Genomic DNA, 19,112 nt, shown 5'->3' with positions numbered 1-19,112 from the left:
CAAACAAAGTTTGCACCTGAAAATATCTTCAGGACTGGGGTAAGGTAGTACGAGTTGCCCAGTGTTGTACTACCTTACCCCACTCCTGAAGATACTTTCAGGAGCAAACTTTGTTTGCTCACACTTGGATAAAGGATTAAATTAAATTTATTATAGTCTAACCAAGTTAAAAATAAACTTTCAAAATTGTGTCACTGATTGGAACATTTTGACAGCAATCTTATTTCTAACTGCATCAAGCTGAAAAAAAAAAACACTTCTTCCAAAGACCGTGTCTATGCACATACAGCAAAAGCACTAGTTAGGGAACAAATTCAAATAGCTCGCAAAAACCAAGCAATGACCCAAAATCAAGTTTTAAATTTACAATCTGAACTCTCTAGTTATATGAATCCAGATATTTTGAATGTGCTTGAAAGAATCACTGATAATTCAGCTAAACATATTCTGGAAAGTAATAAAGAAAAACTTAAGATTTCATATCTTAAAACAATGGCAAAATTTGAATGCCAATCATATGAATCTAACTAATCTGGATATCTCTTCCCTGGCAAATAACTCTGACAGTGAACAACAAACAAGTGAGACAAAGAGCATCCAACCACATGCAGCCAATGTTCATGTGATAACCTATCTGGCCACATCCTAATTAACAGTGAACTTGCATTACTTAATAAAGGCTTAAACTTCGCAGTAGCACTTAGTACTGTTAATAAACTGGATATTATATTTACTAAAATAAAGAGCCAAAAATAGCTCTCAAAATTTCTAAATTTAGCTTTGAAATAATACTGGATCTAATATCCACTCAATTTTTATAATGGATATCATATATTACGGTTTGTCAGTTTTTAAAAACCGAGTTGAGAAACTGGTTTTATTGGATAAATTTGTAAAATTCACCACAACCATGAAAACAAAATGAAGAGAAACACATTCACACAACCATCACATCAATGAAATACTGGTATGTTACATAAGAATTTGGTCATACATTTGGTCGCTAGGTGTCACACTGATATGATCATCAACTTGTCGAGAGCTACTGAAAAGATTAGTAGTATTTTTATAATAAATTTAGTTTAATCCTTTATCCAAGTGTCAGCAAACAAAGTTTGTGCCTGAAAGTATCTTCAGGACTGGGGTAAGGTGGTACAACACCAGGGCAACTCGTTGCAAAGGTGGAGCAAGATACAAACACTCCTGTCTCAGTATCTCCTATAATGCAAAACACATCTCCTTGCAGATATGTCTAATGTTATGCATTAAGGGAAGGGCCACTACCCAGACTAGTTTTGACCTTTATTGAGGTCTCTTCAGTGGGAGCCAGGCCCAAGCTGAGATACCAGGCAGAAGCATTCGCAGGTTATCTCTACCTATAGGAGTTGCAAAATGGTGTGCCACCCTTTTTTAATAAATTACTCTGGATTTAGAGAAAGATGTTGAAAGTTTATTTTTCACTTGGTTAGAGTATAATAAATTTAGTTTAATCCTTTACCCAAGTGTCAGCAAACAAAGTTTGCGCCTGAAAGTATCTTCAGGACTGGGGTAAGGTGGTACGACACCAGGGCAACTCGTTGCAAAGGTGGAGCAAGATACCAACACTCCTGTCTCAGTATCTCCTATAATGTAATGCAAAACACATCTCCTTGCGAATATGTCTAATGGGGCCACTACCCAGACTAGTTTCGACCTTTATTGAGGTCTCTTCAGTGGGAGCCAGGCCCAAGCTGAGATACCATGCTGAAGCATTCGCAGGTTATCTCTACCTATAGGAGTTGTGAAATGGTGTGCCACCCTTTTTTAATAAATTACTCTGGATTCAGAGAAAGATGTGGAAAGTTTATTTTTCATTTGGTTAGAGTATATTAAATTTAGTTTAATCCTTTATCCAAGTGTCAGCAAACAAAGTTTGCGCCTGAAAGTATCTTCAGGACTGGGATAAGGTGGTACAACACCAGGGCAACTCGTTGCAAAGGTGGAGCAAGATACCAACATTCCTGTCTCAGTATCTCCTATAACGCAAAACACATCTCCTTGCGCACATCTCCTTCCAACTTTCAACTTCAATAGTAGTATTTTGTGTTATCATTGGCCATTTTACTAAAATTTTACATAGTATTGTTGGTGATGGTTTAAGATGGTGATAGTGGAGTTAATATGTGCAGAAAGTGTAAGGAGAATGAGGATCTCAAGCGTGTTTCGCGTGGCGAAAGTGATATCATTAATGATAGTCAGAATGTAGAAAATGGCGGTGTGATAGAGAATTGCGAGGTAGTGCCAGATACGTGTGAGAGCCTCATTGAAAGTGTAAATGAAGGTAGAAATACAGAACGAATGGATGATCTGATTGATAATGAAAATGGTAAGATAAATGCGAGTAGTGAAATGGCACGTTTGAGTGGAGCGATACACAGAGCAAAAAGGCAACTGGAGCGTATGGAAAAATGTGTGCTGAACGTACCGACTAATAAATGGTGAAAGTCTGTTACGAAAAATAATTGAATGTGCATAAACGTCAATAAAATGAAGGAGCGAGTGCTGTATGGGGATTCGCTATTAAGAGGTGTGATAGTTGAGAGTTTGATGAAATCATACCAGCCGGGTGCGAACATAAAGGACGTCACTGAATCTATTCGAGTGCAAAAACAGAAGGTGAAAGAGATGATAATCGTAGCAGGAACAAATGATTTGAAAGAAGACAAAATGGAAATGATAAAGGATGTGAGGGAATTACTTGGAGTAGCAAAAGAGAAGAGTGAGAGAGTTAGGATGGTGAGTATTTTACCACGGTATGACAGTGAAGTTTTTAGAAGGAGGGCCATAATTGCTAATGACTTTATGCGTGGGTTGTGCATGGAGAGTGGTGTGGAATTTGTGGATGTGTGGAGTGAGTTCGATGGGCAAAAGGATTTATATAAGATGGATGGGTTACCTTTGAATGGAGTTCGTGTACAGAGGCTTGAAAAAGTGTTGATGAATGATGTGGAAGTGGATGTACAGACTCAGGGAAACTAGATTTATTGGGGGGGGGGGTAGATATGCAGACTTTAGGGAGGCAGTTGAGTGTATGAATGAGTATAATATGCCCGAGCGAGTACGAAGGACAACAAATAAGAATGGGATAGTTAATATAAGGCATCAAAGTAGGGATGGGACTAATGGGCTTCTGCAATTCATGTACAAATGCCAGGAGTATTAGGAACAAGAAGGAAGAGTTTTTGGCCTTGGTTGGCACTTTCAGGCCATAGGTTGTTGGTATTAGTAAAACATGGCTGAAAAAGAATATCAACAGAAGATGATAAAGCTAGTGGGATTGAATGCAATGGGTATAGCGTGTTCAGGAGTGACAGGGAGAATAACAAGGGGGGAGGAGTGTTATTGATGATAGCTGATGAGTTGCAGCTAAGGAGTTGAACTGCAGGATAGAGAAAAGAGCACATTTGAGGCTGTTTGGTGAGAGATAGAATCTAGCAGAACAAAATATACAATTGGGTGCTGCTATAGACCAAGTGATGGAATAGATGGTGGGGATAGTATGCATATGCAAATAGAAGAAATGAGTGAAAGGAGGGTAATTATTATGGGTGATTTCAATTAGGGTAACATTGACTGGAAAGAGGAGAGGGCACATAGGAGGAAGGAATTAAATTTTATGCAGTTATTAAGGGACAACTATCTGCGACAGCATGTAGTGGAAAATACTGGGGGGGGGGGCAGAGAGTGCTTGCAACTGAGAATGTGGCTGTAACGAACATGACCATGTTGCCACCAATTTGAGAGAGTGACCATAAGGGCATGACTTGGGAGGTGGCTAAAGGAGTGGAATTTACAATTAAGACAGGGTACATATGGAATTACCAGGCTGGTAAGTATGACAAGCTTAGGAGTGTGCTTGGTTCAGTGCCATGGCATGTAAAACTGCAAGGGCTGGATGTTGATAGTGCATGGGAGGTGGTTAAGAAGTGTTTGCAGGAGGCAATGGTTGACTGTATACCAAGAGTCCAAATAATAAATCAAGTAGGGGTTAAATGGATGAATAACACAATTAAGCTGGAGCTGCAAAAAAAGAAACAATTGTGGAGGGAATTTAAGGAAAAAGGTGACCAGCAGGCACAGGAACAGTATAAAGCGAAGGCCAGGATGGTAACAAGTGGTAAGAAAAGCAAAAGCAGATTATGAAAGAAAATTGGCCATGCAGGCTAAAGAGAATCCCAAACAGTTTTTTCAATATGTTGCAAGTAAAAGGAAAAATGTTCATGGCAGAATGATTTTAAAAAATGCTGAGGGTAGGGAGGTAACCGAATCAGTTGATATAGTGGAATTACTGAGCGAGCACTTTGCAAGAGTATATCATCCAGGTGGTGACATTACAGGAATGGAAGAACCAACAGCTTATACTGGAATTGTGATGAATGAAGTAGAGGTAACTAGTCTATTACAGAACCTCAATGTCAATACATCTGTGGGATTGGATGGTATACCAGCTCGTGTCGTACGTGAAGCAGCTAAAGAATTGTCAGTGCCCTTGACCATTTTGTTTAATTTGAGCGTTGGGTCTGGGTCAGTCCCAAGGGGGGTGGAAAGTGGGGAAAATAGTTCTGCTGCATAAAGGTGGTTCCAAGGCTGCTGTTGAAAATTACCGGCCAATTAGCATAACAGAAATCATTATCAAGGTCTTGGAGAAAATAATCAAGAGGAAAATACAAGATTGGATAGATGAAAATGGGATACTGTATCAGGGACAGCATGGGTAGGTCATGCCTCAGTAACTTGTTCACATATTATAACACAGTGACAGCTGAACTGGATAAGTGTAATGGGGTTACAGTGATTCTAATGGACCTTGCTAAGGCCTTTGACAGGATACCACATGGAATTCTAATCAGTAAATTGCAGCATATGGGGATGGATATAGGGTTGGTGAGATGGATAGGAGGGTGGTTGACGGAGAGATATCAGAGAGTGGTTTATTCAGGAGTAGAGTCCACAAGATGGCCTGTGACTAGTGGTGTGCCACATGGATCTGTTCTTGGACCACTGCTGTTTAAGTTGTTCATTAATGATATAGGAAAGGATCTGAGAGGAACAGTTCATTTGTTTGCAGATGATGCAAAGTTGGGTTAGGGCAATAGTGAATGCAGATGATGTCAAAATTTTACAAGATGATTTGGATAGATTGGAGGTCTGGGCTAAGGAGAATGGATGTCAATTTAATGTGGCAAAACGTAAGGTTATACATTTTGGGGTTAAAAGATTAGCAGCAGTTTACTACATTGGTGAAACTGTACTCCAGGAAATTGATGAGACACGAGATTTAGGAATGTTGGTGGATAAGGAGTTGAAGTTTGGGGGGCACATTGCAAAAGTGGCCAAATCAGCTCATCAAATCACTTGGTTGCTGAAGAATACGTTGACAAGCAGAGACAAGCAGGTTATTGTTCCTCTGTATCGAGCCTTGATAAGACCCCATCTTCACTACTGTGCCCAGATTTGGTCACCTAGGTTTCTTCTTGATGGGGAGGAGGTTGAGAGGATCCAGAGGCAAGTGACCAAGATGATAGCAGGTCTGTGGAATGAACCTTATGAGAACAGGTTGAGGATTTGTGGGTTGCAAAAATTGGTTGATAGGTGGAGGAGGGGAGATATGATTGAGACATTCAAATTACTGAAGGGTTTCTATAAAATTAATTCAGAAGATATTTTTGAGAACAGGGCTGGTTGTGGGAGGACTAGGGGACATCCATGGAAACTGGGCAAAAGTGTGGTTAGTAAAGGTGTTAGAGCTGGGTTCTTTACATTTAGAGTGGTGAATGAGTGGAATGGGCTGCCAGAGTCTGTGGTGGATGCTGTGACAGTGAATGAGTTTAAGGTGAGGTATGATAGATACTGTATGAATGTCGAATAGTTGTGATGAATATGATTTGGGACCTCCCTCGATGAGTCTAATGACTCCCTGGAGTTGCCCGTAATAATAATAATAAGAATCAACATTTAAAAAAAATAGTTAGGTCAGCAAACTTTTGCTCAAGAATATTAATAACTTGCCAATATACAGACCTCCACGTAGAGTCCATGCTAATTAGTAATGCAAAACTAAGGCAACTTGTGATGGTGTGTAATTTCGTAAGCTCTCATTCACTTTCAAACTTATAAAAGTCTCAATAAATAACTATCCCCACTCATCAAAAATAATACATTTTTGACCAACAACATTCTATTATTTTATGAGGAACTACATAGATCTTATTAGTATTATAACTGACTTACAGTTTTTGTTGCAAACTTTTGAGCAAATTCTAATTTGTGGCTGCTTTTATTTTCCAGATGAAATCGTGGAGAAAACGTAACTATGTGTGTATCCCTATAGCGTCCTCTTCCAACTCTAACATCAATTCCAATAATATATACCCTAAAAATAACACATTTTTTCACTAATTTTTCTTTTTTTTTATATAAAATTCAGATTTATAATTTACAATATACATATTGAAATGCAGATAATATAAAGTATGAGCAATAAGTTATCAAGACTGAATTATAAAAAAATAAATAACACAGTATTCAAAAATGTCTGGTTCAATCCCTTTCTAAGTCAAATTCTTTGTGTATCTTTCACAGAGAGTGCTCAATATTGATACTCTCTTATTGAATTTTATTTACCAACATCATCAAATCTTTTGCCTTTCAAATACCTCTTTTAAACATAGGAAAAAGAACAATGTTATACCTTACAAAATCCAACATTGTGTCAGAGCTGAAAAATGAGGGTGTGAAGTGATAGCTGAAGTGGTAGGAAACACATGATGGACAAGGATTCATTGGGAATCCTAAAAGTTTCATTAAAACTGGCTGGTTATAGCTGTAAAGTTGCAGCTGAAAAGAAACAAAGAATCAAATACAGACAGATAATTGAGCTGGAAAGAAACCAGGGAAATGAACCATTAAATGTATTGGCACTTCAAGAAGTTGAGGAGAAATTAATGTTCTGGATTGGAGTGAAACAAAGATGGAGAGAGAGAAAAAAAAAAGAGGAATTTATTAGGGGATTATATATTTTTTGTAAAGTGGCTGATGGGCAGTCAAAAAATGTTTGAAGTTCAATCCTAAATAAACAAGTAAATGACCAGCTGATAAAAATAATTCAGTTTAAGAGGATAATGACGGCTATATTTTCATGTATTGAAAAACAGATTTCACTAATTCCGATATATGCATGTATGCTCAACAAAGGAATTAAGAAAAAAAAAAGGTAAAAAAAGGGATTACACCCATTTCATGGAGATCTTAGATCTCACTGCATAATCTAGCAAACATAACACAGGTGTAGGAAAAACTTGCCCGGTTGGTTTACATCAAATCAAAAGGATAAAGATAACAGATCTGTGTATAAGAAATTATCTTAAAACTGGAAACAGAACTTCAGAAAAAAATAAATGGACAAAAGCAATAATAAAGAATTACAAGGCAAGGAAAAAGTAACATTATTTTAACATTGATAAAGAATGTAGTAGGGAAGTCATGGACACCCAAGTTTTGCCATTTGTTGATACACAGATTGAGATAATAGTTTTCCTATAGCTACATGTAAGATGCAGACAGAAATTAAATGTAGAAAATAAAAAGACAGAACGCTTAAGTTGTCAATGATAAGTAGACAGATAAAAAGCAAGAATCTCTGAACAGTTGATTAATGTTACAATTCATGCATTTAAAGCATATAAATGAAGAATGAAAGAATTTTTGAGAGGTAATGGTAGGAACAGAAGATGGTGCGTGCATCTGTGTGTGTGTGTGTGTGTGTGTGTAGAAGTAGAGTTGACAGCTAAAAAAAAAAAAAAAATAAAGCATTTTGCAATTTATACAGACTAGGTCAAATAACAACAGAATGGTTATAATGAGAGAGAGAGAGAGAATAGTTGAATGAAAGAATAATATGAATCAATCTAAAGACATTTTGGAGAAAAATATCAATGAAGCAAGAATCTAGACTGATCTGGAGAAAGAAGGAGGTACCTGATGATTGGACCAAGGGGATTATTATTCCAATACATAAAGGAAGCTCAAGAAGAGAGTGTAATAACTACAGAGGAATAATATTACTGTGCACCTGTACAAAGATTTACAAAAGAATACTGGGAACAAGAATAAGAGATATAATCGATGAAGTTCTAAAGGACAATTAACAATTGATCTGATTTTTTCTACAAGAAAAATGATGGAAAGCTGGGAATTTTGAAATAGTCTTGTTCAGTAGGGTTCAGGAAAAAATCTGCGAAAGTTTATTAAAGACAGGAACAGAAAAAAGAAGAAACAGTCATGATAAAGAATGTGTATGCTAAGTCTAAGAACTGCATATGGACTAACTTTGGTACTTCAGAGTGGTCTACACTTAAAAATGTACTACAAGGAAGTGTCTTATTGCTGTCAATTGTTGTGATGAACAGTTTCTTATAATATATGGTTAATGACAAGAGAAGACAAGCAGCTGTGTTTGCAGATGATGGCGATTTGGGCATGTTAAGAAGCACTACAGAAAAAACTTGACAAACACAACAATGTCACACAGAACTATGAGTTACATATTAATAACCGGAGGAGTGACGGAAAAAAAGTTTTAGAGTGTGGTAGAAATATAAACATTAACGGTGTTAGACTCAATGGATAAGATTTAAAGAGTAGTGAAAACTTCAAATATCTGGGAAGCATCATTCTTTCTAGTGATGGAAATTTAGACCAGGAGAGGAGGAGGAGAAGTTCATTGGGCCACACCTTTTTTTAACATGCTAACATGAATAGTCTACTTTGGGATAGTGAGATTCCATTGAAGTTCAAACTTCTGATTAACAAAAGTTGCCTTTGGCCCATTTTGATTTCGGCAGAAAACCCATGGAGACTAAAACAGACATGAATAGAATATAAGCTAAGAAACGGCATCCAAGAAATGAAAAGACTCATAATTTGGATTTTAGATGAGCAAAGTTAAGTGGCCAGGATCAGGCAAAACTGAAGTTGATTATTATTATTATTAAATGGGCACCTCCATGGAGTCCGAAGACTCATCGTGGGAGATTCAATCTCTCCACACAATCTACTATACCTCTCCTTGAACACATTAACAGACAAGAACTCACAACTGACACTGGCAACCCATTCCACTCATTCGCAACTCTCCAAGCAAAAAATCTAGTCCTCACGCCTCTACTAACCACAGCTTTATTCAACTTCCAGGAATGACCCTTATTCTGGTCCACCCCAGCCAAGTGCTGAAACATTTCCCCTGCATCAATCTTATAACACCCTTTAAGCAACTTTAATATTACTATTGTATCTATCCCCTCTTTTTCTCCTATCAACCAACTTCTGTAATCCACACACCTTCAATCTGTCCTCATAGAGAACATTCTACAGGCCAATCACCATCTTGGTCACTCGCCTCTGAACCTTCACCACTGCTTCCTCATCCCCAAGAAACTTAGGGGACCACACACTTCAGCAGAGTAATCCAGATGTGGATGTATCAAAGCCTTATAAAGGTGAATAACAACTTCCTTATCTCTACTTGTTAATGTGCACTTCAATAGTCAAGTAATCTTATCGGTTACCTTAGCAACCTTACCAATATGTCCTCTAAACTTTAACTCTCTGTCCACCACCACCCCTAAATCTCTAGCTTCATCTATTTCCTGGAGTACAGTGCCATCAATGTTATACACGGCTTGTAATCAATTTATTCCAAAATGCATAATTTTTACATTTCTCGACATTAAACTGACACCAATAACTTTTGCCCATATTGACAGACTATTTAAATAGTCTTGCAAGCTCTCCACATTGCTTTGATTAATATTACTGTACTTAATTTCACATTTTCAGCAAACAACTGAATATTTCCTTACAGGTTATTTCCAATATCATTTATGTACAAACTGAACAGCAATGGTCCCAGCGCTGAACCACAAGGTTCAGCACTGGGACCATTGCTGTTCAGTTTGCAGCGATGGGAATTCTGCTCCTTCATATACCACTTTTTGATATTGGCCAGCAGCAACCTGTTATCGACTTAACCAGTGTCATATCCATCCCCATTTGTTCTAATTTGTGTAAAACAAAGTTTCATGTGGTATTCTGTCAAATGCCTTTGAAAAGTCCAGCAAAATCATTGTGCAGCCATTTCCTTTACCCAACTTAGCTATTATAAAAACTAAATTACTAAGGCATGACTGACCTTCACAAAGCCACATTGACCTACATACAGTATCATATTTTTATCTACCCATTCTTGAATACTCTTTTTTACCAATTTTTCTAGTACTTTTACCAGCAAGTCTCAGATACTGATTGGTCTATAATTCACTACTGCAGTCTTACAATCTCCCTTATGCAATGGAATTATTTTGCCCTCTTTCCACTCCCTTGGAAGTCTACCAGAGCTGAAACTTAAAGAGCCTAGTCAAAGGCATTCCCAATTCCCCTGGTTATTCTCACAAAACCCTAGCCGATATCCCATCTAATTCTACAGCTGTATTTATATTGAGATTCTGTAAATTCATCCACCTCTGTTCCCACACTAGTGTCTGTCATATAGGTTAAAGCAATAACCTCACTAGGATGATATATCTTTGCAAAGTGGTCACTCAATAACTCAACTATTTTATCTGCTTCTGTCTCCACGTGACCATCATCACTCATTAAGGTTAATCTTTCATAGTCATTCTTCCTCTTACTTGCCACATTACATTACATTACAAAGGAAATCTCAAAACTCTTTGAGATTTCCTTTGGCCTGCTCGGCTAGGGTCTTCTCATAATCTGATTTTGCCTTCCTTGCCATGCTAGTCACCTTTCTTGCCTGAGCCTTGTACTGTTCATGAGTTTGCTTGTCATTTTTCTCTTTATATACCATCCACAGGATTATCATCTTCTACAGCTAATGCTTAATGATATTACTCATCTATCTAAGTCCTACCCGATTAACCCTCCTTATCCTAGGTATACAATTTAATACTGCTTCCTCCAGATGACCCTTAACTATATCCCATGCACTACTAACATCCTCACCCTGTAGTGTTTTATGCCATGGTACATGATTTTAGCTTCTTCCTAAGCAAGTCATAATCACCTGTCTCGTAGTTCCACAAATACCCCTGCTTGATAGAATATTCCTCATGTTTACCATCTCCCAAGACTAGGGATGTGAGAGTATTGGACCTAGTCATAGGTTCAGAAGAGAGATCCATAAACAAGGTGACAACACTGTCTCCAATTGGTGAAAGTTACCATGCAGTCTTTCATCAATTGGAGACAATGTTGTCACCTTGTTTAAAAACAGGGATCTGTACTGGTACCTGTATTGTTTAACCTTTATATTAATGACATTGTCTGTGGATTGCAGGGGGATATTCATTTGTTTGCAGATGATGTGAAGCTGGAAAGGAAGTAATAGTGTAGATATGATAGCCCTGCAAGAGGATTTGAGGATTTGAATAAACTGAACAGATGGGCAAATGAATAGGGGATGTTAGTTTAATGCAGATAAATGTAAAGTTGGGATACATCGATAGAAGGCTGCATACTCTGTTGGAGGAACTGTATTGGAGGAAGAAGGGGAGGCAAGGTATCTAGGGTGATGATTCATACCTGAAATTCAGGAAACATAGTCCAATAGTGTTGAAGGAAATCCAGAGGACTGCTGCAATACTGAGAAGGACAATGAACTGCAGAGATAAAAGGGGGTCATCGCATTGTATAAAGCTCTGATCAGACCAGACTTGGACTATTGTTCTCAAATTTGGTCCCCAGGATTTGAAGGGGATAAATTAACTGTGGAAAGGATGCAGAGGCAGATATCAAAGATGGTATCAGGACTGTACAATGTTAACTAATACAAAGACAAGCCGGGAGAATGTGGACTGCAGAGTTTGGTAGACAGAAGGATAGATGATATGATTGACACATTTAAACTGTTGAAAGGTAGTTACAGGGTTGTCCATGGGGGGTTCTTTTGCTTAGCGGAATGTGGGGAAGGATCATGGACAAGAGTGATGGTGTGAGTGATGCTGTGCAACATTCAAGAATTAGGAGAATAAAAGGAGAAAGAATCAGAGGTGTCTCAAGTATTGCTTGGGTTCAATGTTAATAAAGCTGTGAGGTGCATGACATATTACCATGCATTTTTAAAGAATGTGCCAAAGGGATAGTGATGATCTTGTCCTGGTTATTTAATGAAAGTCTTGCAGTGCAGAAGGTTCCATAAGGAGTGGAAAGAAGGCAAAATAATACCTCTCCACAAGCATGGTTCAAGAACAGAAGTTTCCAATCATAGACCAGTCTGTATATCGGCAGTTGTGATCAAAGTGTTGGAAAATTGGTTAGAAACAGAATGTAGGAATGGGTTAATTGACATAACATTTTCTATGATGGTCAGTATGGGTTTGTGAACAGCATATACTGTTTTAGCAATCTGCTTATGTTTTATGATAAGGTGACGAATGTGCTAGATAAGGGAGAATCATACACAGTGACATTCTTGTAACTTCGCAAAAGTATTTGATAGATTAACACATGATAAGTTAGTGTACAAGCTACTGAGAATAGGAATAGATTGTATATTGGTTAGATGGATCAGAGGTTGGCTCTGAATGATACCAGCAAGTTGTTTATGATGATCAGAAAAAGAAGGTGGCGAAGGGTGTGCCTCAGGGTTCTGTTCTTGGGCCCCTACTGTTTAACTACTTGTTAATGATATTTCATGTGGATTGACTGGGGATCTTAAAATGTTTGTCAATGATGCAAAGTTAGGTAGAAATATCAGGAGCAATGCTGATGTTAATTCTTGATTAATATTGATTTAAGCTGGGACAAATGAGTGGGAGTTCAAGTTTTAATATTAATAAATGCAAGGTGTTACACTTTGGAATACAGAGATATAAGGTTACGTATTGTATTGGTGGAGGTGTATTTCAGGAAGTGGATGAGATTCAGGATCTTGGAGTGATGGTAGACAGAAAACTGAAGTTCCAGGAATCCATTGCATGTGTTGCAAGAACTGCACATTATTGCTGCTATGATAAAAAGTACAGTGACATGTAGGGATAAGGAAATGGTGGTGCCTCTATATAAGGCTTTGGTCAGACCACGTATGAACTATTGCTCTCAGATTTGGTCACCTAGTTTTCACCCATTCATTGTGATGTGGAAACACTAGAGCAGGTATAGAAATCACCACAGTGTTACCAGGACTCTGGAGTGTTGGTTATGAACAGTATTTGAGAGAATGTGGATTACAGAGATTAGTGGATAGGAGGAAATAAGAGGAGATATGATAGAGACCTTCAAATTAGTTAAGGGATTCTATCAGATTAATACAGAAGAAATTATAAAATTAGAGGATGTTAAGATTGGAAGAACAAGAGGTCATCCCAAGAAGTTGTATAAAGATGTGGTGAAAAAGGTTGTGAGGAGTAGATTTTTTACATGGAGAGTTGTTAGTGAGCAGAATGCATTACTTGAGAGTTGTGAATGTAGGTAGTGTAAATAACTTCAAATCCTCATTATGACAGACATGTTGCTGGTTGAGTGGGCCTCCCATGATGAGTTTGTTGACTCCATTCAGGTTACCAAATAATAATAATAAATGTAAGTAGTCTTTAAGAGGTTATGATTCTAGTAGCAAGGCTTATACATTGGTCATACATAACTGGTAATTAGTTTACGGAATTAACGCATATAAAGTATATTAATTAAAGATAACTTTAATAAATAACTTCTATATTTCGGCAACGTCACGCTGCCATCTTCAGGAACATAAAGATATGGTATATGCATGCAGGCACTAACAAAAGCAAATGAGGAAAAAAGCAAGAAACTAATATTGTTCCTAAAGTCCTAATGGTACCCTCTGGCGGGCTAATTTGGTTGTCTTGGCAGTTGGGCTGAAGTTCTCAAAATGTAGGTCTCCCAAATTTGAGGTAGTTTCATGAACCCAAATTTGTTGAGGTTAGGAAAGTTTTTTAGAGCTGCTGAAGATTCCTTGAATAATCTTTCATATTTAAACTTGCTGCGGTGCATTATTATTGTTTTCTTCCAACGAATTCTATGATGGGTATCTAAGGCATGGTCTGCCAGCCCAGAGCAGCTGTACTGGTGAAACCGGATGTAGTCTTTGTGTTCTGAAATCCTGATATTTGTTGTTCTGCCTGTTTGGCCAAAGTAAGACAATTTGCAGCTGCAAGGGACCTGGTATACACCAGGTAGGTCTAGGGGAAGTGGTTGGTCTTTGGTAGAGCGGATAAGGGAAGCCAACTTTTTATATGGTCTGTAACAGGAAGTAAGGTCATATTTTCTGAGGATATTGGTTATTTTCTCAGAGGTGCAATGGATGTAGGGAAAGGTGATAGATTTGGTGTAATCTTTATTGTGGAGGGGGGGGGGTTACTGGTTTCAGTATTTTTCGGATTTTTTTGGGGTTATAGCCATTGGCTAAGAAAGTATTGTGGATGTGGTTTAGTTCGGTAGTTAGGGCCTTGTCATCTGAGCAGATTAATTTTGCCATGTTATATAGTGTTTTTATAACCCCATATTGTTGTGAGGAGGGATGGTGGGATTGCTGGTGAATGTATCTGCCAGTATGGGTGGGTTTTCTGTAAACAGAGAAAACCAAAGATCCATCAAGCTGGCAGGTGATTAAAGTGTCTAGGAAGGGGAGAGTGTTGTTTTCCTCTTTTTCTAAGGTGAACTGGACTCTGGGGTGTTGGTTGTTTAAGTGTGTTAGGAAGGAGTGGAGTGAGTTTGAGCCATGTGGCCAAATAGCGAACACATCATCCACGTAACGAAGCCAAATAGTGGGTTTTTGTAGGGTGGAGTTTAACGCTTTCTCTTCAAAGGTCTCCATAAAGAAATTGGCCAAGGGTGGGGAAAGTGGTGAACCCATGGCTGTCCCCTCTAACTGTTTGTAGAACTTTCCTTGCAAAATGAAATAGCCTGGGTTCATTGTGAACTGAAATAGGGCTGAGATATCAGGAGGAAACTTGGCTTGGATGGGCTCTAGGGTTTCTTTGAGTGGGACATTAGTGAATAGGGAGGAGACGTCAAAACTGACCATTATGTCAGTGTGTTGGAGTGAGAGGTTTTCTATACTGGCTTTAAAGTGGGCTGAGTTTTTTATGTGTGATGGTGTGTTGCCAATATAGTGTGTGAGCATTTTGGCTAAATGTTTGGCTAATTTATATGTGGGGGAATCAATGCCATCCAAAAAAAATCCAAAAAATACTAAAACCAGTAAACCACAACCCGCACCCCCTCCACAATAAAGATTATACCAAATCTATCACCATCCCCTGCATCCAGGGCACCTCTGAGAAAATAACCAATATCCTCGAAAATATGACCTTACTTCTTGTTACACACCATATAAAAAGTTGGCATCCCTTATCCGCTCTACCAAAGACCAACCACTTCCCCTAGACCTACCTGGTGTATACCAGGTCCCTTGCAGCTGCAAATTGTCCTACTTTTGCCAAACAAGCAGAACAACAAATATCAGGATTTCAGAACACAAAGACTACATCAGGTTTCACCAGTACAGCCGCTCTGGGCTGGCAGACCATGCCTTAGATACCCATCATAGAATTCGTTGGAAGAAAACAAAAATAATACACTGCAGCAAGTTTAAATATGAAAGATTATTCAAGGAATCTTCAGCAGCTCTAAAAAACGTTCCTAACCTCAACAAATTTGGGTGCATGAAACTACCCCAAATTTGGGAGACCTACATTTTGAGAACTTCAGCCCAACTGCCAAGACAACTAAATTAGCCTGCCAGAGGGCACCATTAGGACTTTAGGAACAATATTAGTTTCTTGCTTTCTTCCTCATTTGCTTTTTTTATTGCTTGTGTGCACATATCATATCTTTATGTTCCTGAAGATGGCAGCGTGACGTTGCCGAAATATAGAAGTTATTTATTAAAGTTATCTTTTATTAATATACTTTATATGCATTGTTAATTCAGTAAACTAATTACCAGTTACGTATGACCAACGTATAAGCCTTGCTGCTGGAATTATGATCATCCACGGAGATTCCATCACACGAAAGGCCCGTCAATACGGCAAAATGAGGTTGAAGATGTCCAGACAACTAAATCGTCTGGCATTCCTAAAATGCTGTCGGGATAACAAGGTAATCCCTAATAGTGTTAAATTGAAGCACTGTTTTACTTCACAAAAAGCTCTGCGCATTTATAATCATACTAGTTTTGCCCTGTTAAGAGAACAAATTACCGCGACACGTGTTCTCCTTGCCGACGTAAACAAAACCTTACGGGTGCTAGAGGAATGGCTTTCGAATACACTCAGCCATGATCTTTGGACGATACTTTATGACGTCTCATGCAGATTGGCAAGAAAAGAATTAAAAAAAATACGAAAATCTGATAAAGAATTCTACTTCCTTACCACTGCCACCACTCAACACTGTAGTCAAACTCTCGTCAGTAGTTTTAAAGCCTGAAGCAGTCACCGCATTTGCACGTGGTCACAATTTCGCCATAGCTCCTAAAAGAATACCTGCCGAGGAAATCATGATCGAAACAGAATGTGGGATTCGCAACCTTCCTAACCATATCGCCAACAATGTCAGACTGGATGTAGTCGGTGTTCTCACTAAAGCCAAACCTCCAAAAACCAACTTATCCAAAGACGAATATACAGCCCTACAAGAAATGAAAAATAACAAAAAAATAGTAATCACCAAAGCGGATAAGGGAAACTCCACTGTGGTGCTAAATCAAAAGGACTACAAAGGTAAGCTTAATGCTTTAGTACTAGACCGTACCACTTACCTCCCTATTGAATATAATCCTACCAGCTCTCAGATTAGAACTCTCCACAGACTCCTTAAGAAAGTCACTTCTTGGCCTGTGGAAGTCACTAACAAACTAAAACCTTACAACTCTAGACCCCCCCGATTATATGGACTCCCAAAAATACATAAACAAAATGTGCCATTACGTCCCATACTGGATGGCATTGATTCCCCCACATATAAATTAGCCAAACATTTAGCCAAAACGCTCACACACTATACTGGCAACACACCATCACAGATAAAAAACTCAGCCCATTTTAAAGCCAGTATAGAAAACCTCTCACCCCAACACACTGACATAATGGTCAGTTTTGACATCTCCTCCCTATTCACTAATGTCCCACACAAAGAAACCCTAGAGCTCATCCAAGCCAAGTTTCCTCCCGATATCTCAGCCCTATTTCAGTTCACAATGAACTCGGGCTATTTCGTTTGGCAAGGAAAGTTCTACAAACAGATAGAGGGACCAGCCATGGGTTTACCACTTTCCCCACCCTTGGCCAATTTCTTTATGGAGACCTTTGAAGAGAAAGCGTTAAACTCCACCCTACAAAAACCCACTATTTGGCTTCGTTACGTGGATGATGTGTTCGCTATTTGGCCACATGGCTCAGACTCACTCCACTCCTTCCTAACACACTTAAACAACCAACACCCCAGAGTCCAGTTCACCTTAGAAAAAGAGGGAAAACAACACTCTCCCCTTCCTAGACACTTTAATCACCTGCCAGCTTGATGGATCTTTGGTTTTCTCTGTTTACAGAAAACCCACCCATACTGGCAGATACATTCACCAGCTATCCCACCATTCCCTCCCCCCCTCACAACAATATGGGGTTATAAAAAACACTATATAACAGGGCAAAATTAATCTGCTCAGATGACAAGGCCCTAACTACTGAATTAAACCACATCCATAACACTTTCTTAGCCAATGGCTATAACCCCAAAAAAATCCAAAAAATAATAAAACCAGTAAACCACAACCCCCCCCTCCCCTCCACAATAAAGACTACACCAAGTCTATCACTATCCCCTACGTCCAGGGCACCTCTGAAAAAATAACTAATATCCTCAAAAAATATGACCTTACTTCCTGTTACAGACCATATAAAAAGTTGGCTTCCCTTATCCGCTCTACCAAAGACCAACCACTTCCCCTAGACCTACCTGGTGTATACCAGGTCCCTTGCAGCTGCAAATTGTCCTACTTTGGCCAAACAGGCAGAACAACAAATATCAGGATTTCAGAACACAAAGACTACATCCGGTTTCACTAGTACAGCGGCTCTGGGCTGGCAGACCATGCCTTAGATACCCACCATTGAATTTGTTGGAAGAAAACAAAAAATAATACACCGCAGCAAGTTTGAATACGAAAGATTATTCAAGGAATCTTCAGCAGCTCTAAAAAACATTCCTAACCTCAACAAATTTGGGTTCATGAAACTACCCCAAATTTGGGAGACCTACATTTTGAGAACTTCAGCCCAACTGCCAAGACAACCAAATTAGCCCGCCAGAGGGCACCATTAGGACTTTAGGAACAATATTAGTTTCTTGCTTTCTTCCTCATTTGCTTTTGTTAGTGCCTGCATGCACATACCATATCTTTATGTTCCTGAAGATGGCAGTGTGACGTTGCCGAAATATAGAAGTTACTTATTAAAGTTATCTTTAATTAATATACTTTATATGCATTGTTAATTCCGTAAACTAATTGCCAGTTAAGAGGTTATGGGCTGGGAAACAATGTATTAGACTTGATGACCAATATGATGGATATGTAAACAGTTAGATATAAAACACTAATTATATGAAGAGCCAAAGGCTTCAATTCGGCAACATGAACTTATTTAAGTTAAGGGATATTATATCCCATATTGTTTCTTAGCTGAATAAGAAACTCAAAGAGTTTCATGCCGCATATATAATAACTATATATAAAGTTTGGCGATTCCATGCATAAGCAAATACCTGGACAGTGCAGCACCTGATCCATTGAAGTAGTGCCAGCTCAAAAAAGGTCGAAACCAGTTTGGGTAGTGGCCTTCTCTCATAATGTTGAAGAATAATACAGCTCCTAGGAGCTAAGTTCACATTATGGGTAAATATCAAGAATAGTGATCAGAGCTTGCTCCACCCTTTCTATGAGTTGCCTCAGCTTGCACTACCTTAAAGGATCAGGTGCTGCACTATCCAGGTATTTGCTTACGCTTGGAATCGTCGAACTTTATATATAG

The 19,112-nt window shown here is 38.6% G+C and overlaps 1 protein-coding gene across 1 annotated transcript in view; it reads right to left on the bottom strand.

Annotated features, from left to right (window-relative positions):
* The window catches only part of Vps13D (vacuolar protein sorting 13D), a 1,260,195-nt gene that overhangs the window by 305,075 nt on the left and 936,008 nt on the right, over window positions 1-19,112 (bottom strand). Inside the window, exon 61 of the mRNA XM_090393926.1 lies at window positions 6,271-6,412. Within this exon, the coding sequence (XP_090250052.1) occupies window positions 6,271-6,412 (142 nt within the window). The remainder of the gene's footprint in view (window positions 1-6,270; window positions 6,413-19,112) is intronic.

The sequence above is a fragment of the Typopeltis vanoorti genome, chromosome 6 (genome assembly GCF_054136105.1).
Source record: "Typopeltis vanoorti isolate ZY-2024b chromosome 6, IOZ_Tvanoo_1.0, whole genome shotgun sequence".
NCBI classification, from domain to species: Eukaryota; Metazoa; Arthropoda; class Arachnida; order Uropygi; family Thelyphonidae; genus Typopeltis; species Typopeltis vanoorti.
This window is presented reverse-complemented; position numbering and strand designations above follow the sequence as displayed.